The sequence below is a fragment of the Rhinoraja longicauda genome, chromosome 17 (genome assembly GCF_053455715.1).
Source record: "Rhinoraja longicauda isolate Sanriku21f chromosome 17, sRhiLon1.1, whole genome shotgun sequence".
In the NCBI taxonomy this organism is placed as follows: Eukaryota; Metazoa; Chordata; class Chondrichthyes; order Rajiformes; family Arhynchobatidae; genus Rhinoraja; species Rhinoraja longicauda.
The window spans coordinates 10607532-10632077 of record NC_135969.1 but is presented as its reverse complement, the minus strand read 5'-3'; the positions used below and the strand labels follow the sequence as shown (position 1 = coordinate 10632077).

Here is a 24546-nt window from a genome sequence, read left to right as displayed (position 1 = left end):
CTGAAAGTAAAGCACTTTTATAATGTGTTATTGCCAAATCCACTCATCACCACTCCCTCATTGTGCTTACGTGGGAGTGGGGAATAAAAATTCACCAAACAGAACTTTGACCTACTTGAGTCATGGATTTTACTGACAGTGAACTTTGGAAAACCAGTCAAAATCTATAACGTAAGCATACGAGAGAGGTTTTAAAAACTTGAGACAGTTTTTAAATATATTGGGATCAACTAAAGTGAGTATTGTATTTTTTTTTAATGACATTTGTCCCTGTAATGACATGTTGATGTATTCTACTTGACTCTGGGATATCAAGCAGTGCTGTGGATCTGTACAAATTAATTTGCTTTCGCTGGTTTGGTTTAATCATTCTCCATAAATCACTGCAACTCTTCGGTACATTGTAAATTGTAGTGTGTAAGCCATCTGTCTGAATTAACATTTCCCTTTTGGGTGTAGTATACATCCATCTCGTAGCCACTGTTTAGTAACCATTTGTGTGTAAAATTGACGTATTATGGCAGAGGGTAGTCTTTTAAATGTGGGAAGGAACTGCAGATGCTGGTTTAGACTGAAGATAGACACAAAAAGCTGGAGTAACTCAGCGGGGCAGGCAGCATCTCTGGAGAGAAGGAATGGGTGACATTTTGGGTCGAGACCCTTCATGCTTACGTGGGAGTCTTTTAAGTATTATTTTTGGCAAATGTTTGTCATTCTGTCTCAAATAAGACAGACATGGTGTTGCTATGTGTAAGGAGTTGACCAATCTTGCCTCAATAGTTCCTTCAGCACAAGAGGTGTAGGGATGGTAGTGTGGCTCTTGATTTTTGAGCTTCTCTTCACCTCTCTCTCTCTCTGCCTTCTCCCTTTGAGCTTCCTCGTATGAGTAAGCACTGTTTTACGCCGACATGTACGATCAAATGCTTGTGATTCCCGGTGGTGTGTGACAACGTTGAAACTCTTCAGGGATGTTGCCAGTCTTCGACACATTTTCTGCCCCCTGTGATAATTTATCCTCTCCTGGCTCTCCATGGAGTAGCTGCTTTGGTGTTCTGTAACTGAACGATTGTCTGACATGTCCAGCCCTCCAGGTCAGAGATTCTTTCAACAACGTGTCAATGCCTGAGATGTTTGGGACAAAATCTGTGTGGAATCTTGTCTTGCCACTTGATGTGAAGTAGTCATGCTCGGACAAATCTTGTGGCAGTAACTAAGTTGACTGGTATGTCTGTTGTATAAGGGTGCCCCCCCTCTCCTCCAGACTGATTGTGCTAGGAGGAGAGAAAGCAGAGAAAGAGGCAGGCAAGATAGTCTGGCAAGTGATGGGCGGATACAATAGGTGCAGGAGCAGGCCATTCGGCCCTTCGAGCCAGCACCGCCATTCAATGTGATCATGGCTGATCATTCTCAATCAGTACCCCGTTCCTGCCTTCTCCCCATACCCCCTGACTCCGCTATCCTTAAGAGCTCTATCCAACTCTCTCTTGAATGCATTCAGAGAATTGGCCTCCACTGCCTTCTGAGGCAGAGAATTCCACAGATTCACAACTCTCTGACTGAAAAAGTTTTTCCTAATCTCCGTTCTAAATGGCCTACCCCTTATTCTTAAACTGTGGCCCCTGGTTCTGGACTCCCCCAACATTGGGAACATGTTTCCTGCCTCTAACGTGTCCAACCCCTTAATAATCTTATGTTTTGATAAGATCTCCTCTCATCCTTCTAAATTCCAGTGTATACAAGCCTAGTCACTCCAGTCTTTCAATATATGACAGTCCTGTTGGGGGAGGGGCTTAATCGGTAGATAGTTGAAGTGCAAGTATGGAAAATCTCATTACTGCAGCAACATGTCTGTGTCAAAACAGTTTCGTTTAGAGATACAGGCCCTTCGGCCCAAAGAGTCCGCACTGACCAGTGATCCCCGCACTTTAACACTATCCTACACACACTGGAGACAATTTTACACATACACCAAGCCAATTGACCTATATACCTGTATGTATTTGAAGTTTAAAAACAAGGAATCAGAGTGGGAGCAGTGAGAGAGGGTCACAGAGTGGGAGGGGGGGGTCTCCAGAGTGGGAGGGGGGTCAAAGAGTGGGAGGGGGGTCACAGAGTGGGAGGGGGGTCACAGAGTGGGAGGGGGGTCACAGGGTGGGAGGGGGGGTCACAGGGTGGGAGGGGGGGGTCACAGAGTGGGAGGGGGGGTCACAGAGTGGGAGGGGGGGTCACAGAGTGGGAGGGGGGGTCACAGAGTGGGAGGGGGGGTCACAGAGTGGGAGGGGGGGTCACAGAGTGGGAGGGGGGGTCACAGAGTGGGAGGGGGGGTCACAGAGTGGGGGGGGGGTCACAGAGTGGGGGGGGGTCACAGTGGGAGGGGGGGTCACAGTGGGAGGGGGGGGTCACAGTGGGAGGGGGGGGTCACAGAGTGGGGGAGGGGGGTCACAGAGTGGGAGAGGGGGGGTCACAGAGTGGGAGAGGGGGGGTCACAGAGTGGGAGAGGGGGGTCACAGAGTGGGAGAGGGGGGTCACAGTGGGAGGGGGGGTCACAGAGTGGGAGGGGGTCACAGAGGGGGGGGTCACAGAGTGGGAGGGGGAGGGGGGGTCACAGAGTGGGGGGTCACAGAGTGGGTGGGGGGGTCACAGAGTGGGAGGGGGGGTCACAGAGTGGGAGGGGGGGTCACAGAGTGGGAGGGGGGTCACAGAGTGGGAGGGGGGGTCGCAGAGTGGGAGGTCACAGAGGGGGGGTCACAGAGTGGGAGGGGGGGGGTCGCAGAGTGGGAGAGTCGCAGAGTGGGAGAGGGGGGGTCACAGAGTGGGGGGGGTCACAGAGTGGGAGGGGGGGTCACAGAGTGGGGGGGGGGTCACAGAGTGGGAGGGGGGGTCACAGAGTGGGAGGGGGGGTCACAGAGTGGGAGGGGGGGTCACAGAGCGGGGGAGGGGGGGGTCACAGAGCGGGAGGGGGGGTCACAGAGCGGGGGGGTCACAGAGCGGGGGAGGGGGGGTCACAGAGCGGGATGGGGGGGTCACAGAGCGGGAGGGGGGGGTCACAGAGCGGGAGGGGGGGGTCACAGAGCGGGAGGGGGGGTCACAGAGCGGGAGAGGTCACAGAGTAGGAGAGGGGGGGTCACAGAGCGGGGGGGTCACAGAGCGGGGGAGGGGGGTCACAGAGCGGGGAGGGGGGTCACAGAGCGGGAGGGGGGGGTCACAGAGTGGGGGGGGTGGTCACAGAGCGGGGGGGGTGTCACAGAGGGGGGGAATTTCAGTTGCCCCTCTCACCTGATGAGATTTTGGAGTAAAATGGACACACAGAACTGCAGACGCCTGTCCATTCGTCCTCTAGAAGCTGCCTGACCTGGTGTGTTACTCCAGCACTTTGTTTTGCTCAGGATTCCAGCAAATGCAGTTAATATTTGCTATCCTGTTGTTGACTTTATTAATGAGTGATCTTGAGAAAGTGCTGCCAAGGTATATGAACTTATCCACTGCCATTCACAAGAACGTTTGGTTCTGTGTTTGAGATGTTTTCATGCAGGTCTGTGCATAATTTCTATGTTTTCGTGCTAATTGAGGCCAAAGTTTCCTGTGTATCAGCTTCTGAGCTTTCATTGAATGTTATTTTAGGGAATTTAATTAACGATTCGATGGTTCTTTATTGTCACGGGTACCCTGAGGTGCAGTGAAGTTTGATTTAGTCATACCAAAAAAAGGCACCAAGATACATTACTAGATGAAGATTAAACATAAACAGCCACCACAGCGACGTGTGAGAATCCCCAGGGCACACAGCATAAGCAGAGACCCACAGCCATCAGTTCAATGTCCGGGCCACACGCACGCTCCTTCACTGTGATGTGACCAGAGTTGTACCGACCGCTGTCACTCTCTCTGCAGTCCCGGTCCGCCCAAACAGTCGGGAAAGCCGTCCACCAGACTCCAGGATGTTCTCATGGCGCGATGTCCCCACAAACACACATCACCGCACTCACGGCACTCACTCCGAGTCCCCACCAGCGTAGGCAGCACGTCCATCTTGTTTTTCGGCCACCTCGCATTCCCCACTGTGATGGAGGGCAAATAACTTTTACCTTCTTCCTCCTTTTCTCCCGCGGTCGGGGCGATCGAAACTTCCGCAGTCGGGGCGATCGAAGCTCCCACAGCCGGTGATTGAAGCCCCCGCAACGAGGCGATCAAGGCGATCGAGGCTCCCGGGATCGGGCCGGTTGGAGCTCCTGAAGTTGATCCCAAACAAAGGGACCGCCAGCTCCACTGTGTTAGGCCGCAGTGCGGATGGAGATACAAGACGGAAAAAGTCGCATCTCCATCGAGGGAAGAGATTAAAAAGTTTCCCCCAAACCCCCCCCAACATAATACAAAAACTAAAGATGCACTAAAACATACATATAAAAAGACTAAACAAAAAAAAAAGAAAGGGATGAGACAGGCTGTTGGTGAGGCTGCCACTTACAGCGCTTCATGTGAATGGGTAACCTGTTTCAGATGTATTTGTTATATGGCATGTTGCTCAGTGTAATGGTGTAGGGGCTAACCTCTGTACGCTTGCTGGATGCTAATTTTTGTTTCAATTGCTGGGGAGAGATGGTGGAAGGTAGTTTAATTATAAAGATTGTTGCACTGCACAATTTTGGTTTTTATTCCCGGCATGAACCAAACTGGAAATTTTAAAGACACAAAATACTGGAGTAGCTCAGCAGCTCAAGCAGCATCTTGGGAGAACATGGATAGGTGCCATTTTGGGATTGGGACTCTTCTTCAGACTGATAGTGAGGAGGGAAGAACAAAGAATGGCCAGTAATAAGTGAACACAGGCAAGGGGGTTTATTGACAGGCAGATTGCCGGCCAAAAAGATGAAAACATGCATGAGCCCAAAAGGGTAAGAGTTGTGAGTTATGAAGCTCGAGGATAGAAAGGTTGTGATTTGTGCAGCTGGAGGAAGGAATGTAAGGGGAGGGGAGGAACTGGTGCCATATCAGCCACGTTTAGGGGAGAGGATTGAGGAGGGAAAATATTTGGGGGGAGAAATGGGAAGGGGATGTTTCTGGAAGTTATCTAAAATTGGAGAATTCAATGTTCAAACAAAGATAGGTACAATGCCAGAGTAACTCAGTGGGACATGCAGCATCTCTGGAGAAGGAATGGGTGATGTTTCGGGTCGAGACCCTTCTTCCATCAGTCTGAAGAAGGGTCTTGACCCGAAACATCACCCATCCATTCTCTCCAGAGATGTTACCTTGTCCTGCTGAGTTACTCCAGCATTTTGTGTCTATCTTCGATTTAAACCAGCATCTGCAGTTCCTTCCTACACACTCAATGTGCATACTGTTGGATTGTAAGCTACCCAAGCAGAATACAAGGTGCTGTTCCTCCAGCCTGTATGCGGCCTCAGTCTAGCAATGGAGGAGGCCCAGGATAGAATGGTCAGTGGGAGAATGGGAAGGGAAGTGAAAAAGGTTAGCAACCGATAGATTGAATTCTCTTCTTTTAGGCAACTTGCTCCCTGACCTCCCGTTTCTTTCCCCTTCCCTGAACCCTTGCACCAGTTTCTCCTGTCCCCTACATTCCTCCCTCTGCCTATGCAATTTACAACTTTCTTATCCTCTAACTTTATCAACTCTTGTTCCTCTTGGGCTTGTGTTTGTTTTCCTCTGGCCTTTGCCCAACAATCTGCCTCTCAAAACCCCTCTTGCCTGTGTCCACCTGTTACAGACCATGCTTTGTCCTGCCCCCCCCCTCTTCTATCGTTCTTCCCTGCCCCTCCCCAACCTTGCAATCAACCTGAATCCTGACTCAAAACATCTGTCATCTGTGTTCTCCAGAGAAGATGCCTGTTCTGCTGAGTTATTCCGGTACTTTATCAATCTTTAGTAAACTGTCATCTGCAGTTCTTTGTTATTACATGGAGATACTGAGAAATATGAACCTCTGCAAATTATTTTAACAGGTCTACTGGGCACTTGTAAGAGTGGGAAAATGGAATACGCAAAGAAGTCCCTCAGTTTCTTATCTTCCAGTTCCATCTCCAGGTAACGTCTCTCTGGATATAATAGTCCTTCAGTGAGCACAGTTCCCTATCAATGATCACTGGTTATCCGTGACCTAATGCTAAGTGTTCAGAATCTTGTACCATTGGTTCTGTATTGTTTCCCGCTTGTCCCTTCGACCTGGTGACGGATGTTTATAAATCTTCCATCGCCACTACTGGACAAGAGCCACATGCTGTTGAACACTTCTGTGACTCTGCTGGAAGCGAGCAAGGCTCGGACAAACATTTTAGTTTTTTTGTTTGTTTGAGAATGGCTGAGGGGAAATAGCAAATAAGCCTGCAGTATTTGAGTCCTCCTTGGGTTTGAACCAATGTGCTGCATTTGTACACCTACCCACTTCCTCCAAGCCATTGAATTAAACTCCAAGGGTAGACACAAAAAGATGGAGTATCTCAGCGGGACAGGCAGCATCTCTGGGTGATGGTTTGGGTCGAGACCCTTCATCAGACATTTTCAGACAAATCCACGACATTTCTGAAGACACAAAGAGACAGCAGGTGCTAGAATCTGAAGGGGGGGGGTGAAGAGAATGCTGGAAGAACTCGGGTGGTCAGTTGGCATCAATGGAAGCACAAAGGCGTAAGTCAATATTTCTTGTTCATACGCTGCGACAAGACTGAGGGAGAGGAACGATTGCCAGTATAAGGCAGTCTGCGGGAGTGGAGTGGGATACAGCAGAGTAGGTGGAACCTGTAGGGGCAAGGGGATGGGAACGGTGAACAAAGGGAGAAGGAAACTACATGGCTGGGCAGTCGTGCATGAGGGGAGAACACTGCAGGCGTGTGAGAACTAAAATTGGAACATGTTAATGTTCATTGTGATCTGTCTGTCATCCATCTTCTCCATTGTTTTGAGGCCAAACACTAATTGGCCGAACAATGTCTTGTTTTTAACTGGGTGTTGATAACCCAATGGTATGAGCATTTGAATGACCCAGTGGAGTAATCTGCTCCACCCACACACTTGCCTGTCCACTTGATTTTCTCCCTTGGTTCACTCTTCTCTTCCTTTCCCCTCACCAGGTCCCATTTCCCCATCATCTCCTCCCTCTGGTTTCACCTATCACTAATCAGCTTCAACCCAGTACCGCCACTCCAGCCCTGTGCTGCCACACTCTGGCAATCTTTCTTCCCCCTCCGCCTTGATGCAGGGTGTTGACCAGAAGCATTACTTGCATCCTTGCCTCCAGAGATGCCAGCTGATCGGCTGAGTTCTTGCAGCATTGTCTTTTTTTTCCTTCCCTCTTGGTTCTGGTGCAGGGTCTTGAAATGTTGACTTGCATTTTCTTTTGGTCTCCATATTGAGTGGCCCACGTTCTTCCAGCATTCTTTTCCTCTAATTTCTCTGTGGCAGTTTAATCAACGTCAACCATATTGGTTCGAGTGAAGAGTGTTTTATTGTCACGTCCCAGTTGGAACAATGAAATTCTTACTGCAGCACAACAGAATATGTAAACTTAGTACACTATAAGCAATATGATAAATGAAAGAGAAAAAAAGTTCAGTGTCTGTGTATACAGATACTCAAAGTACACATACTATATATACATATATTCAAAAAACAAACAATAATAGTGCAATAATAATAATTGGGCACTAAATTACTGAGATTTGAACGCAAACATTTGATTTAGTTGCTTCGGCCAGTAAATTGGAGAGATGAAGAGGGAATGACAGCCAGAGGGGAGACGGTTGTTTAGTTTGCGGTGCCAACAGTAGAAGACTGTGGCAGCACGCCTGGCTCGTCGCCATGACGGAGGGCCCGGAGGGCCGCTGCCTGCAGGGGGGAAGCTCGGCAGCCGCTGAGCTTAGCGCTGAAGATCAGAGCGACTAGGAGGGGGAGTCTCTGGTGATGACGGATATGAGGAGTGGGCCAGTGGGAGAGGAACTGGGATATTACCTCCAGCACCTTTAAGGTCGGCTGCAGGAGGTGCCCTGGAGACACAAAGCCGGCCGGGCGAGAAGTGGGCCGAGCTGGGTGAGGGTGATGGAGGCCCTGCAGCAGCCTGGGGCTTTCCAGGATCAGACCCCTCCGGTTCATCCAGCACTTTGGACGTTTTTATGCAAATAGTTCCAATTCAAATGGCCCCCAAAAAATGCATGTGTGAGCTATGTAAAAAGAATTTCACTGTGCTGTGCAAATGCGACAATAAAGAACGCCATTGATGGGTCCAGTACAACAATCTCGTCTGGTTCTCACACAAACAAGAGACTGGTTGCTTACCTCTGATGTTTGTAACAAAGGAACTCTTATTTAAATGTGCTGATGTTTTGATTTGAGCTGCTTCTCTTAACCTGTCCAGCCTTGCCAGTACTTATCATCCAATCATGCATCTGTCAAAGACCTTGCATGCTCCTGAGTCAGCATAAGCCTGTTGCAATTACCAGACTAATGCAATAAACGTAACCTTTCAGAAATCCCAAACTTGTGCTCTCTTTGAGAAGATGAAAGAATTGAGGCTGAAGAATGGTCATGACCAGAAATATCACCTGTCCAATCCCTCCACAAACGCTGCCTGACCTTCTGATTGAAACTCATTGTGTTTTACTCGAGATTCCTGCATCTGCAGTTTCTTATCTAGACTTAATGTAAAATTCAGTACATTTTTGATCCATGCTGTTTCTTGTTTACTCTTTACCAATTAATCCAATAATTCTTGCAAGGTGTTGTTTCCTCAGGTCTGTCTCTGCCCGTGCATCTCACCTGTTGCACAGTGCTCCATCCCAAAGACCATTTCGAGTGTGCAATTGGGACCGGAGTTTGAAGAAGGGCATCATGGCTGTGAGCCTTCAGGATCTACTAGACAAGGTGAAAATTATTTTCTGAATGGGCTTTTGTTGAAGCTCTGGTGTGGACTGTAAGCATCCAACTGCTCCCGCCTCCAGTATTCAGGAAGCTGGATGGGCACTATTCACATCATAAACACATGGATGGTTGTTCCTATAATCTGGAAATTAGATTTTAGTATTGGGGTGGCACAGCAGTAGGGATGCTACCTTCAAGCACTAGAGACCCGGGTTTGATCCTGACTACGAGTGCTGTCTGCATGGCATTTGTATGTTCTCCCCGTGACCACGTGGGTTTTCGCTGGGTGCTCTAGTTTCCTCCAACACTTCAATATATAGACGAGTTTGCTAGTGTACATGGATCACTGGTTGGCACAAGCTCTGAGCTGAAGGGCCTGTTTCCATGCTGTATTTCTAAAGTACACTTGTAAAATTTGAAATTCATGTTTGTAAAATGTGGATTGCTATCTGGTTATGTCCATTAACAAACTGACTGAAAGGGATGCTCTATTTTGATTTTTTTTTGTGTGGAGACACAGCATGGAAACAAGCCCTTTTTCACATCGACCATCGATCGCCTGTTCACACTAGTTCTGTTACGCCACTTTTGCATCCATTCCCTACACATGGGGCCAACTAACTTTCAAACGCGCACGTCTTTGGGATGTGGGAGGAAACCAGACCACCACATGGTCACAGGGAGAACATGCAAACTCCACACAGACAGCACCTGAGGTCAGGAGTGAACCTGGGTCTCTGGTGCTGTGAGGCAGCAGCTGTGCTGCCACAAGCCTTGTTTGAGGGTTTTGTTAGTCCTGTTAATGTGAATGGGGCAGGTGAGGTTGCTTTTGCTGAAAATTGAGCTTTAAGCTGCCAAAGACCTGTAACCCACACCACAGGAGGATGTTCGGCCAGTAAATAAAGTGTGATAAGAAAATAACTGCAGATGCTGGTACAAATCGATTTATTCACAAAATGCTGGAGTAACTCAGCAGGTCAGGCAGCATCTCAAATGCTGCCTGACCTGCTGAGTTACTCCAGCATTTTGTGAATAAATAAAGTGTGATGATGCATGACTTTGTCAGTGCAAGTGTTTCCATGATATTATTGGTAGTTCAGTTCATGTTGAGTTGCCAATATCATGGCCCTTGAGATAACTTGGTTGAGGAGGTGAGGGTGAATCACTGTCTACTGATCTTTGAAATGGAATATATCAATGTTCAGACATCTCTATTGATGGAAATCTCAAGGGCAAGTAGAATTTTACAGAGGTTGGGGGGGGGGGAGCTGCACTGGGTTCTACTGAAGACATACCTGATTACCTGTATCAATGTGTTAGCTTTTATCTCGATGGAAATGTTTTTGAAAGTGAGCTTACAAAGGATAAACAACATTTAAGTTTGGTTTCTTATTCAACTTGAATACCTTGCAACCCATCAGTATGAGCATTGAATTCACCAATTTCAAGTAAACCTTCCTCTGTGCCCCATCTGGACTCTCACCTATTTCTCCCCTTTCCCTTCCTCCTCCCACTACGCCTACATTTCTTCCTTCACCTGCCAATTTGCAACACATTAACCCTTTTTGTTTCACTCCTCCTGTTTTTTTCATCTCTGGGCTTTGTCCAACTATCTGCCCATCACCCACCCCCCCCCCTCGCCTGTTTTCACTATTACTGGCCAGGATTTGTCCTACCCCTCATTTCTTCACCCCCCCCCCTCAACAATCAATCTGAAGGAGGGTCCTGATCTGAATAGTCACCTGTCCATGTTTTCCAGGGATGCTACCTGCAATCAGTCTGAAGAAGGGTCTCGACCCGAAACGTCACCCATTCCTTCTCTCCCGAGATGCTGCCTGACCTGCTGAGTTACTCCAGCATTTTGTGAATAAATACCTTCGATTTGTACCAGCATCTGCAGTTATCTTCTTATGCTACCTGCCTGACCTGTTGCTCCAGTACTTTGTGTTTTGCTCTTGTAAACAATCTTCTGCTTTCAGGTCCAAGAATCGTTACACACAACGTCCAGTGTCTCGTTGCTTTTGGAGGAGGATGGGACTTTCATTGAGAGTGAAGAATTCTTTCAGACTGCATTAGATCACACCCTCTTCATGATCATTGAGAAGGGGCAAAAATGGACACCACCAGAGGTGTGGACACTGGCATTATTTATGAATTCTAACTGAGCAGGTCTTTAGATGTTAAAATGACTCCATGGCCAGTTTGAATTAAACTAGTGGGGTGCCGCAAGGCTCTGTGCTGGGACCCCAGTTATCTACAATATATATTAACTATTTAGACGAGGGAATTAAATGTGACATCTCCAAGTTTGCGGATGACACAAAGCTGGGCGGCAGTGCGAGCTGCGAGGAGACTGCAGGGTGACTGGGATAGGTTGGGTGAGTGGGCTGATGCATGGCAGATGCAGTACAATGTGGATAAATGCGAGGTTATCCACTCTGTTGGCAAGAACAGGAAGGCAGATTATCATCTGAATGGTGTCAGATTAGGAAAAGGGGAGGTGCAACAAGACCTGGGTGTGCTTGTACATCAGCCACTGAAAGTAAGCATGCAGATACAGCAGGCAGTGAAGAAAGCCAATGGCATGTTGGCCTTCATTGCGAGAGGATTTGAGTTTAGGAGCAAGATGGTCCTACTGCAGTTGTACAGAGCACTGCTGAGACCGCACCTGGAGTATTGTGTGCATTTTTGGTCTCCTAATTTGAGGAAGGACATTCTTTCTAGGGAGTGCAGCGTAGGTTCACCAGGTTAATTCCGGGATGGTGGGACTAACATATGAGGAAATAATGGGTCGACTGGGTTTATATTCACTGGAATTTAGGATAAGAGGGGATCTTATAGAAACATATAAAATTCTTCAAGGATTGGACAGGCTAGATGCAGGAAAAATATTTGCAATGTTGGGGGAGTCCAGAACCAGGAGTCACAGTTTAAGAATAAGGGGTAGGCCATTTAGGACTGAGATAAGGAAAATCTTTTTCACCCAGAGAATTGTGAATATGTGGAATTCACTGCCACAGAAGGCAGTGGAGGCCAATTCACTAAAGATAGGCACAAAAAGCTGGAGTAACTCAGCGGGCAGGCAGCATCTCTGGAGAGAAGGAATGGATGACGTTTTGGGTCGAGACCCTGCCTCAGACCAATTCACTGGATGTTTTCAAGAGTTGGATTTGGCTCTTGGGGTTAAAGGAATCAATGGATATGGGGGGAAAAAGCAGGAACAGGGTACTGATTTTAGATGATCAGCCATGATCATTATTGAATGGTGGTGCTGGTTCGAAGGGCCGAATGGCCTACTCCTGCACCTATTTTTTCTGTGTTTATGTTTAACTACCCAATTGGTCAAGATCCTGCTGCGATTTTTGACAACCATCTTCGCTATCTTCAATATCACTCACTTTTGTGTATTTTCAGCAAACTTACCAACCATGTCATGCATGTTCTCAGCCAAATCTCTCAGAACATTCTCCAGTAACTTTCCAACAGTTGTTAAGCTCACTGGCCTGTAGCTTCCTGACTTTTCACTGCAGTCCTTGAATAAAGGCACAACATTTGCCACCTTCCAGCACCTCACCTGTATTTAATGTTGGCTTGTACATCTCAGCCAGGGTACTTGCAATGTCCTCTCCAGCTTCCCACAGTGTCCTTGGATATATCTGATCAGGCACAGGCAGTTTGTCTACTTTCATATGAATCGGGACATTGACCATAATACTGACTGCTTTCAATACACTTTCATTGACTGCCCCAAGATCCCCAGACCTTGTGTCTTTCCCCTCATAAAGACAGATGGGAAATACTCTGAGAAGATCTTGCCCATCTCCCATGGCTCCACACAGAGTTGACTATGATTCCTGAAGGGTCTCACTCGCTCTCTGATTACCCTGTGTCCTTGTGTACATAAAATCTCTTGGGGTTATCTTTCATACTATTTGCCAGAGCTACCTTTTTCAAGAGAGTTAGATTGAGCTCTGAGGGATATGGGGAAAAAAGTGGGAATGGGGTACTGATTTTGAATGATCAGCTATGATCATATTGAATGGCGGTGCTGTCTCGAAGGGCGAAATGGCCTACCCCTGCACCTATGTTTCTATGTTAACCTTCCATAATCTGTCTTGTGTTTCAAGGTCCTGAGTTCCAAACAGATATTTCCTACAATTATTTATTTTTTTTTACAAAAGTGTAACCAACAAAATGGTTCGAGAGAAAAATTATGCATGGAGGAGATTACATTTTGTGAAGTAAAATTAAAGTTTCTTTTTAAAACAGAATGTTGGCTTTCACCTGGGTTTCCCTGATAAATTGTGGAGAAGAAGAGATGTTGCTAGAATTACCTTTGACCTCTACAAAGAAAATCCTCAGGATTTCATCGGCTGCCTGAATGTAAAGGTGACCCTCTATGGCTCCTATTCACTGTCGTGTGATGTGCAATGCACAGGAGCAAAGAAAATAATGAGGTAAGAACAGATTTCTGAGCTAGAAAGCATTGGATCACTGAAATTGGTTACTGTTCAAGAACTGGTTTCTTTCTTGAATTATTATTGATAATTATGTCACTATCTTTGGGATGATAAATATAATTGTCCACTGTCAAACCATTCATTCCAACAAAAAACTTTGTAAGCACCCTTTATGGGTGACTATTTGCATACCTTGGGTACGCAAGCAAAGAATTTCATTGTGACTTGTTACATGTGACGAACTATTCATTCAAATGGTGTTAAATCAATGGGCCACCCAAACATTGGAAAAGTCCTGTCTGTTATTTATTAACTCTCTGCTGGTGTTAATCATGTTCATGAATGGACATCTTCATGTGGAGGTGACTGAACAGTCTTGGCATATGAGAATTGGCCTTTTGGGATGGGACAACTTAAACCCCTTCCGATTTGGCTGAAAATACAAGCCTCCCTCGATCATTAAAACTAAAGTCATCTTGGACACCATTAGAATTTCTCTTGGCAGTAATTTTTTCCCTTTGTTTCACATCCCCTGCCAGTGTGACGGGCCCCAGTATATCACTCCTAGTACCCAAAATACCACTTAATTTAACCACTTACTACTTCAATCACCAAGATCTTCTTGCCTGCAACATGTCGCCTTTCAGATCGCATCAACATATTCTCTTGCCTGGCATATCCTTGCACTCTAACTCAGCAGTCATCCATTTCAATTTCACTTCAACTTTTTGTTTTGTTTTTGGGTGGGTTCTGCATCAGCCTTGCCCCTGCATCAACATGCAAGCTGACTTTGTACTTTGTCTTTTCTTTAGTGGTTAAATATAAGCTTGACCATTCCATTATTTAGATGCTAGCCACATCTTCCCTGCCCCTCCCCTTTACTTCCTTGTATCTCCGCTTCTTACACTTGCAGTTTCTCTGTGTGCTATCAATAAACACGCTTCCTTTCTGTCCCTTTCCAAAGTCGGAAATATAGCACAAAGGCAGACTATGTGGCCCACTGTCCAAATCAAACACTCATTTACACCACCCTGCACTAATCTAATGTTCCCCACATCCCCATAAACGTTTTCCCTCTCTCCCCAGATGCCACCATCCCCTTGCACACCTGGGGCAATTTGCAGTGGCTAATTGACCTTTGAAATCACAAGGCTTTTTGAGATGTGGGCAAAGACCAGAGCATCCACAAGCAACTTGTGCTGTTAGAGTTCCTGCAAACTCCTTGCAAACGGCGACAGTCAGCATTAAAGTGAGTTGTTGAGCTGAGGAAAATAATTGCACCATTGGACAGCCCACGTGGTGGTGATCTCCTTGAATGGGCCCTCGTCAGCTCTTGTACTTGTATGATTGGGTTGTCTCAGTCAAACTTCTATTATAGCTGCAAACATGCTTTTACAGAACTAACCAGATCCAACCACCACCTCTTTGCTCCAATGCAAAAAAAACAGCAGAAAATGGAAAAGCAGAAGTGAGAAGTTCTGGTTTCTTCCAGCTGCATTGCATTGCAGAACTGAACTGCAGAAAATTGGTTGAGGCAGTGATTGTTTTAGTCAAAATTCTCTGTACAACATTATGCAGAATAGCCTGTTTACGCAATGCTAGACACAGTGTTGGAGTAACTCAGCAGGCCAGGCAGCATCTCTGAAGAACATGAATTGGTGATGTTTTGGGTCGGGACCATTCTTCAGACTGCCAGCATCTGCAGTTCCTAGTTTCTCTTTATTAATACTGTTTTGTTTCCTGCCAGGGAAGCTTTGCGATTGACAATGTACACAATGCAAGCTACAGGACACATTCTACTTGGAACTTCAAGCTATGTCCAACAGCTGTTGGATGAGGAGGAACAGCAAGGGAAACCCTTCCATCGTCTTGAATGAAGGCAACTAGCCCTGAATGCTCGTAGAATTAATTAATGAAATTTTTCATAAACTTAGTTTTGGTGTGTTTTATGAAACTCTAGATGAAGACTCTAATCAACATGTGAAGTGGCTTATGGCTCAACTTTGACATTATTTGCAGAAACATAATGAACCCCGATCACAACTGTACTGGAACAAATTTGTGCTTGCTTAATGCGGCCAAGTGTTTTTAGTGGAATAACTGTACTGAGGGAATGATCAGATTCTCGCGTCACTGCACTTAATTGATTTGAAACTTAATTAATAATCACATTTTTAGACTTTTAGTTATCTGCTCTGGCAGTGCACAAATGTAGTATTAGTTTCCTTTAGCATCCACTTGCAGTAAAATTAAATGTCTCCTTAACCACATCTCTGCAGTTTTGCCAAAAGCCTGTTGCCCACCTAAGAGATTATATATTCACAGATTTTCCACTAATCTGCAATTGCAATTGTTGGCCTAGATGTGCCTATTTATAACAGTAATTTATTTTCAAATGCAAAGGAAATTTCTATTAAAGTCAGGGAATATGCATTTTGCTGAATTGTAACCATTGTACTTGCTATGGTTTTAATTAATTTCTAAGCTATTAAACAATCTTTTACCAGCACAAAATTAGTTGGTGATAATAAAGTAATCTATTCGTGTCCAACTGTGGTTATGGCAAGATTTCTTCCACCCACAAAATAATTGCATTGTAATTAAAAGTCTAATTTTTCAAATGTTGTAAATATAGAATATTTATCTGAAATCTAGGCTTGGTCTACTTGTTATCTTTCTAATCTTCAGCTATATCTGTAACTGGTTCAGTACAACAGCAAACTCTACACAGTCCAAGTGTAGACTACAACCCATCCACTTCCATTATCAGATTTTTTTTAAAGTATGTGATATATTTGGTTTTCCATGTTTTGTAAAACTGCAATATTTAAGACAAAATATAAAATGCCGGATGCATTCAACAGCTCATAAGATGTGTGGGGGAGTTTGTTATATGAGCAAAATTCGGCCATTTGGACCATCAATCGTGGCTGCTCTATCTTGCCCTCTCCCCATAACCCCTGACACCTGTACTAATCAAGAATCTGTCAATATCTGCCTTTAAAATATCCATTGACTTAGCCTCCACAGCCTTTTGTGGCAATGAATTCCACAAATTCACCACTCTGATTAAAATTTATTCTTGTCTCCCTTCTATAGGTATGTCCTTTTTTATTCTGAGGCTATGGCCTCTGGTCCTAAATGCCCCCACTAGTGGAAACATTCCCCCCCCCACTCCTCCCCCTTTTCCTTCTAAACTCCAGCTCATCGTAGGTTAACCCACTCATTCCTGGAATCATTCTCGTAAACCTCCTCTAGACTCCCTCAAACATCAGCACATCCTTCCTCGGATATGGGGCCCAAAACTGCTCACAATACTCTAAAATGCTGGAGTAACTCAGTGGGACAGGCAGCATCCTTGGAGAGAAGGAATAGGTGACATTTTGTGTTGAGACTGATGTCAGGGGAATGGGCAGGACAGAGATAGAATGTAGTTGGAGACAGTAGGACAGGTGGGAGAACTGGGGAGGGGATGGAGAGAGAGGGAAAGCAAGGGCTATTTGAAGTTAGAGAAGTTAATGTTCATACCGCTGGGGCTGTAAGCTACCCAAGCAAAATATGAGGTGCTGGTCCTCACTCTGACAATGAAGGAGGCCCTGGATAGAAAGGTCAGATTGGGAATGGGAGGGGGAGCAACCGGGAGATCAGGTAGGTTAAGGCAGACTGTGGAGGTGTTCAGCGAAACGATCGCCGAGCCTGCGCTTGGTCTGGCCGATGTAAAGAAGTTGACACCTGGAACAGCGGATACAGTAGATGAGGTTAGAGGAGGTGCAAGTGAACCTCTGCGTCACCTGAAAAGACTGTCTGGGTACTTGGATGAAGTCGAGGGCGGAGGTAAAGAGACAGGTGTTGCATCTCCTGCGGTTGCAGGGGAAGGTACCTCGGGAGGGGCTGAGTTGGGTGGGAAGGGACGAGTTGACTAGGGAGTTATGGAGGGAACCGTCTCTGCAGAAAGCCGAAAGGGGTGGAGAAGGGAAGATGTGGCTAGTAGTGGGATCCTGTTGGAGGTGGCGAAAGTGTTGGAGGCTTATATGCTGTATGTGTTGGCTGGTGGGATGGAAGGTGAGGACAAGGGGGACTCTGTCCTTGTTGCAAATGGAGGGGGAGCAATGGCGGAGCTGCAGGATATCAAGCAGACCCGAGTAAGTGCCTCATGTCAAGTCAAGTCAAATTTATTTGTCACATATACATACACGATGTGCAGTGAAATGAAAGTGTCAATGTCTGCGGATTGTGCACAAAAAAGAATTACAGTTACAGCATATAAATAAAGTTAATAAGTTACTATAGTGTAGACAAAAATTTAGTCTCTGGGGTTATAAAAGTTGACAGTCCTGATGGCCTGTGGGAAGAAACTCACCACCCCGTCTCATCCTCTCTGTTTTTACAGCGTGACAGCGGAGGCGTTTGCCTGATCGTAGCATCTGGAACAGTCCGTTACTGCGGTGGCAGGGGTCCCTCATGATCTTGCTTGCTCTGGATTTGCTCATCTATAATGGAAGAGGGGAACCACCGTTTCCTAAAGAATGGGGACATCTCCGATGATCTAGTATGGAACACCTCACCTTGGGCGTAGAGGGAGGAATTGGGAGTAGGGGATAGAGTCTTTACAGGAAGCAGGGTGGGAAGAAGTGTAGTCTAGATTCATACACAATATTCTAATGTAGTCTGACCAGTGCCTTTTAAAGCCTCTGCATTACATCCCTATTTTTGTATTCTTGTCCTCTTGAAATAATTGCTCACATTGGATTTGCCCCTTTCTACCGGAGAGCTGACATTTCATGTTTTATGCCCTTTGGCAAAACTGAAATGTTAACTGTTTCTCACTGCAGCTGCTGTTTAATCTGAGTATTTGAACAACTGTTCAATTTCCAATAGATGGTTGTCTTTGGCTTGCAATATGTAGGAATTCAATCCATATAAATTGTTCACTCATTTAAAATGAGTTGCCCTTTATCCAATAAACCCATAACTACCAAATGAAAAACCTCAAGATGAAAGTGTCATTGATATGTGCGTTGGTAGCCTGCGTTGACTCTAAACAATTGGTCTAAGTAATACAGCACAAAGCAGGCCCTTTGGCCCAACTTGCCCACACTGACCATGATGTCCTCTCTATGCTGGTCCCACCTTCCTGTGTTTGGCCCATATCCCTCTAAACCTTTCCTATCAGTCCATTGAGTCTCCTATAGATTTTCAAATAATGCCTGTAATCTTAACCTGGTATACATCCAGTAATTATTTTTCTGAAAAATATTTCTCCTGCCTTTTTAAAAACTAGAAGTTCAGTCACACCATGTAAATAACACTAATCATTGGTGGTTACAAAACCACTTGGGTGTGCCAGGTGTTGTGGCTTATCTTCTCCAAAGCAACGTGTTTGACCTCAGTTTGTTCTTTCTGTAGGGTTGGTTTTTGTGATCTTTTTAATTCCTTTTGGTGATTATTAAGTCATTTATAAATAATGCCCCTAAATAGAGTGCATGTTGCTACTCAACATGATAGAAATAAATATTGCAGTCGGGTTGCAAACTGCTCGCTGAGTAAAAAGCCAAGCAGATATGAGACTAGTGATGAGCTTGATAACTTTTCACCCTTAAATAAATTAGAATTGTAACTTGGCTCCTGTCTGGGTTTAAATCTGATTAAGGATCATTGCCATTTCACAAAGTACTGTTGATTTAATAAGGTTAGTGTTACTAAGAGGACGCCTCAGTGGAATTGATATAAATTTGATTGTCCTGGGGATCTAAAAATGCATTTTTGTTTTAAAGACACCTCTAATGGGGATAGTAATAATGGCCCTTAGTGAAAATAACAAGATACTGTTTGATTTGAAATTGTACATTCAATGCGATCATGGCTGATCACTCTCAATCAGTACCCCGTTCCTGCCTTCTCCCCATACCCCTCACTCCGCTATCCTTAAGAGCTCTCTCCAGCTCTCTCTTGAAAGCATCCAACGAACTGGCCTCCACTGCCTTCTGAGGCAGAGAATTCCACACCTTCACCACTCTCTGACTGAAAAAGTTCTTCCTCATCTCCGTTCTAAATGGCCTACCCCTTATTCTTAAACTGTGGCCCCTTGTTCTGGACTCCCCCAACATTGGGAACATGTTTCCTGCCTCTAATGTGGCCAATCCCCTAATTATCTTGTATGTTTCAATAAGATCCCCTCATCCTTCTAAATTCCAGTGTATACAAGCCTAATTGCTCCAGCCTTTCAACATACGACAGTCCCGCCATTCCGGGAATTAACCTAGTGAACCTACGCTGCACGCCCTCAATAGCAAGAATATCCTTCCTCAAATTTGGAGACCAAAACTGCACACAGTACTCCAGGTGCAGTCTCACCAGGACCCGGTACAACTGTAGAAGGACCTCTTTGCTCCTATACTCAACTCGTCTTGTTATGAAGGCCAACATTCCATTGGCTTTCTTCACTGCCTGCTGCACCTGCATGCTTCCTTTCAGTGACTGATGCACTAGGACACCCAGATCTCATTGAACATCCCCTCTTCCTAACTTGACACCATTCAGATAATAATCTGCCTTTCTATTCTTACTTCCAAAGTGAATAACCTCACACTTATCTACATTAGACTGCATCTGCCATGTATCCGCCCACTCACACAACCTGTCCAAGTCACCCTGCAGCCTTATTGCATCTTCCTCACAATTCACACTACCCCCCAGCTTAGTATCATCTGCAAATTTGCTAATGGTACTTTTAATCCCTTCATCTAAGTCATTGATGTATATCGTAAATAGCTGGGGTCCCAGCACCGAACCTTGCGGTACCCCACTGGTCACTGCCTGCCATTCCGAAAGGGACCCATTTATCCCCACTCTTTGCTTTCTGTCTGTCAACCAATTTTCTATCCATGTCAGTACCCTACCCCCAATACCATGTGCTCTAATTTTGCCCACTAATCTCCTATGTGGGACCTTGTCGAAGGCTTTCTGAAAGTCGAGGTACACCACATCCACTGACTCTCCCCTGTCAATTTTCCTAGTTACATCCTCAAAAAATTCCAGTAGATTTGTCAAGCATGATTTCCCCTTCGTAAATCCATGCTGACTCGGAACGATCCTGTTACTGCTATCCAAATGCTCAGCAATTTCGTCTTTTATAATTGACTCCAGCATCTTCCCCACCACTGATGTCAGACTAACTGGTCTATAATTACCCGTTTTCTCTCTCCCTCCTTTCTTAAAAAGTGGGATAACATTTGCTATCCTCCAATCCACAGGAACTGATCCTGAATCTATAGAACATTGAAAAATGATCTCCAATGCTTCCACTATTTCTAGAGCCACCTCCTTAAGTACCATGGGATGCAGACCATCAGGCCCTGGGGATTTATCAGCCTTGTCTACCCAAAACCATTTCCTGCCTAATGTGGATTTCCTTCAGTTCCTCCATCACCCTAGGTTCTCCGGCCCCTAGAACATTTGGGAGATTGTGTGTATCTTCCTCAGTGAAGACAGATCCAAAGTAACGGTTTAACTCGTCTGCCATTTCTTTGTTCCCCATAATAAATTCCCCTGCTTCTGTCTTCAAGGGACCCACATTTGCCTTGACTATTTTTTTCCTCTTCACGTACCTAAAAAAACTTTTGCTATCCTCCTTTATATTATTGGCTAGTTTACCCTCGTACCTCATCTTTTCTCCCCGTATTGTCTTTTTAGTTAACTTTTGTTGCTCTTTAAAAGAGTCCCAATCCTCTGTCTTCCCACTCTTCTTTGCTATGTTATACTTCCTCTCCTTAATTTTTATGCTGTCCTTGACTTCCCTTGTCAGCCACAGGTGTCTCTTACTCCCCTTAGAGTCTTTCCGCCTCTTTGGGATAAATTGATCCTGCAACCTCTGCATTATTCCCAGGAATACCTGCCATTGCTGTTCTACCGTCTTCCCTGCTAGGGCCTCCTTCCAGTCAATTTTGGCCAGCTCCTGCCTCATGCCTCTGTAATCCCCTTTGCTATACTGTAATACTGACACTTCCGATTTTCCCTTCGCCCTTTCCATTTGCAGAGTAAAACTTATCATGTTGTGATCACTGCCTCCTAATGGCTCTTTTACCTCTAGTCCCCTTATCAGATCGGGATCATTACACAACACTAAATCCAGAATTGCCTTCTCCCTGGTAGGCTCCAGTACAAGCTGTTCTAAGAATCCATCTCGAAGGCACTCTACAAACTCTCTTTCCTGGGGTCCATTTCCAACCTAATTTTCCCAGTCTACCTGCATGTTGAAATCTCCCATAACCACCGTAGCATTACATTTGTGACACGCCAATTTTATCTCCTGATTCAACTTGCACCCTATGTCGAGGCTACTGTTTGGGGGCCTATAGATAACTCCCATTAGGGTCTTTTTACCCTTACAATTCCTCATTTCTATCCATACTGATTCAACATCTCCTGATTCTATGTCACCCCTTGCAAGGGAATGAATATCATTCCTTACCAGCAGAGTAACCCCACCCCCTCTGCCCACCTGTCTGTCTTTTCTATACGTTGTGTACCCCTGAATATTCAATTCCCAGCCCTGGTCCTCTTGTAGCCATGTCTCAGTGATCCCTACAACATCATACTTGCCCATGACTAACTGAGCCTCAAGCTCATCCACTTTATTTTTTATACTACGCGCATTTAAGTACAACACTTTAACTTCTGTATTTACCTCCCCTCTCACATCGGTCACAAATGGCCCTGCCCTTAATCTCTTTTCCCCTCTAGAACTTCTGTTCCCGTTCTTCCGAGAGTCTTCTGCAATATCTCCTGTATTCCCTTCAACCTCATCTTCATATTCACAATTTGTTAACCCCGCCCCCCCACTACTTAGTTTAAAACCACAGGTGTCGCACTAGCAAACCTGCCTGCCAGAATGTTTGTCCCCCTGCTATTAAGATGTAACCCGTCCCTTTTGTACAAGTCACCCCTAGCCCAGAAGAGATCCCAGTGGTCCAGAAATCTAAATCCCTGCACCAGCCCCTCAGACATAAATTCATACCCTCTATCTCTCTGTTCCTGGCCTCACCAGCACGAGGTACCGGTAGCAGACCAGAGATAACCACCTTCGACGTCCTACTTCTCAGTCTTTTTCCTAACTCTCTAAACTCCCGCTGTAGCACCTCCTTCCTCTTCCGCCCGACGTCATTCGTGCCCACGTGCACAACGACTTCAGGTTGATCGCCTTCCCTCACTAGGATGTTCTGAAGCCGGTCCGTGATGTGTTGAACCCTGGCACCAGGGAGGCAACAGACCATCCTCAAGTCCCTCCTGCTGCCACAGAATCTTCTGTCCGTCCCTCGGACGATGGAGTCACCGACCACTACGGCTCTTCCTGACTTCGGTCTCCCCTGTCGAGTATCCTTGCCAACAGGTCCGCCACTCGGACTGGAAACGTCTTCTGCCCCGACAGTTCCCAAGAGGGTATACCTATTTGCAATAGGCACAGCCACTGGGCTCTCCTGTAGTCCACGACCACTCCCCCCTGAAACAGTCTCCCACCTTCGCTCGACCTGGACCCTTGGCGTGACAGCCTCACAATAGGTCCAGTCGAGGAAACTCTCGCATTCCCGGATGGCCCTAAGGTCATCAAACTGCCTCTCCAACTCCACCACACGTCAATTCAGGAGCTGCACCTGGACACAGTTCTTGCAGGTGTAGCTCCCAGAAGCTCCAGCGACGTCCCTATCTTCCCACATCCTGCAGGAAACACATTGCACCAACTTTTCCGCCATTACTTTGTGTCTATAAACAGTTCAGGCTTAAAACAATTGTAACCTCCTCACCTCAGCCTCCTCGCCGAAGACTCGCAGCCAAAGACTCGCACTTTTCTCGCAGCCAAAGACTCGCACTTTTCTCGCAGCCAAAGACTCACACTTTTCTCGCAGCCAAAGACTCGCACTTTTCTCGCAGCCACTCGCACTTTTCTCGCAGCCAAAGACTCGCACTTTTCTCGCAGCCAAAGACTCGCACTTTTCTCGCAGCCAAAGACTCGCACTTTTCTCGCAAAGACTCGCACTTTTCTCGCTGCCAAAGACTCGCACTTTTCTCGCTGCCAAAGACTCGCACTTTTCTCGCTGCCAGACTCGCACTTTTCTCGCTGCCAAAGACTCGCACTTTTCTCGCTGCCAAAGACTCGCACTTTTCTCGCTGCCAAAGACTCGCACTTGTCTCGCTGCCAAAGACTCACACTTGTCTCGCTGCCAGACTCGCACTTTTCTCGCTGCCAAAGACTTGCACTTTTCTCGCTGCCAAAGACTCGCACTTTTCTCGCTGCCAAAGACTCGCACTTTTCTCGCTGCACACTTTTCTCACTGGGCACTTTTCTCACTGGGCTGCACCCGAACAGGGCTGCACCCTTTTGCAAGTCTTGCTTATATCACCAATTAAATTGCCTGATTGTCCAATTTACCAGACTTCTCACTTAAATGATCAACCAATCCACGTATTCTCTTCTAACTGACTTATTACACTGTAATTGCCCCTCACTTACTTTCAGCCAACGGTGGTCCTCTCTCCAACTTCCCGACCTGGAGACTCAGGTTCGATCCTGACTACGGGTGCTGTACTGTAAGGAGTTTGTACGTTCTCCCCGTGACCTGTGTGGGTTTTCTCCGAGATCTTCGGTTTCCTCCCACACTCCAAAGACGTACAGGTATGTAGGTTAATTGGCTGGGTAAATGTAAAAATTGTCCCTAGTGGGTGTAGGATAGTGTTAATGTACGGGGATCGTTGGGCGGCACGGACTTGGTGGGCCGAAAGGCCTGTTTCCGGCTGTATATATAGATGATATGATATTGGCGCTCTTTTTAAACTGCCGTTCCTACCACTATTAGCAGGTACTTACTTTCAGCCAATGTTGCATCATTGTCTGCTGGGTCATTGTAACCCTATTTGCACTTATATTGTATACAGATGTTTTGTTTGTCTAAACTGGTAACAGGTTGGATATGCCTTGTGTGGCTGTAAGTAATAATTTTCTTTTTGTACTGCCAGACAGAGCCAGCTGGATTTTAGTTGTCCAGTACTGAAACCCTTTCAATGCCTTTCTCTTGAATGTAACTCTTATTAGAATATGAATCCACAGATGTTAGTATCTTATTCAAATATACAGGTATAAGCTTGGACAAAGGGTATGGAAATCACATTAAACATGATCAAGTCCCACATCTCCAAATGCACTATGAGTTGTGGTCATGGATTA

At 45.9% G+C, this 24546-nt stretch overlaps 1 protein-coding gene across 1 annotated transcript; it reads left to right on the top strand.

Annotated features, from left to right (window-relative positions):
- The first annotated feature begins 97 nt into the window (after positions 1 to 97).
- cidec (cell death inducing DFFA like effector c) lies at positions 98 to 20017 on the top strand. The gene is made up of 7 exons (XM_078414092.1): positions 98 to 235; positions 5961 to 6042; positions 8742 to 8871; positions 10848 to 10997; positions 13138 to 13325; positions 15076 to 15207; positions 17719 to 20017. Exons 2-6 carry the CDS (start codon positions 5990 to 5992, stop codon positions 15203 to 15205), a joined length of 651 nt encoding a protein of 216 aa, XP_078270218.1. The 5' UTR covers positions 98 to 235; positions 5961 to 5989; the 3' UTR covers positions 15206 to 15207; positions 17719 to 20017.
- The last annotated feature ends 4529 nt before the right edge of the window (positions 20018 to 24546 follow it).

Coding starts and splice junctions, on each gene's coding strand:
- cidec (XM_078414092.1), top strand. CDS start 5,990: ATGGAATACGCAAAGAAGTCCCTCAGTTTCTTATCTTCCAGTTCCATC. Junction 6,043..8,741: donor TCTTCCAGTTCCATCTCCAG/GTAACGTCTCTC, acceptor TTGTTTCCTCAG/GTCTGTCTCTGCCCGTGCAT. Junction 8,872..10,847: donor TTCAGGATCTACTAGACAAG/GTGAAAATTATT, acceptor TTCTGCTTTCAG/GTCCAAGAATCGTTACACAC.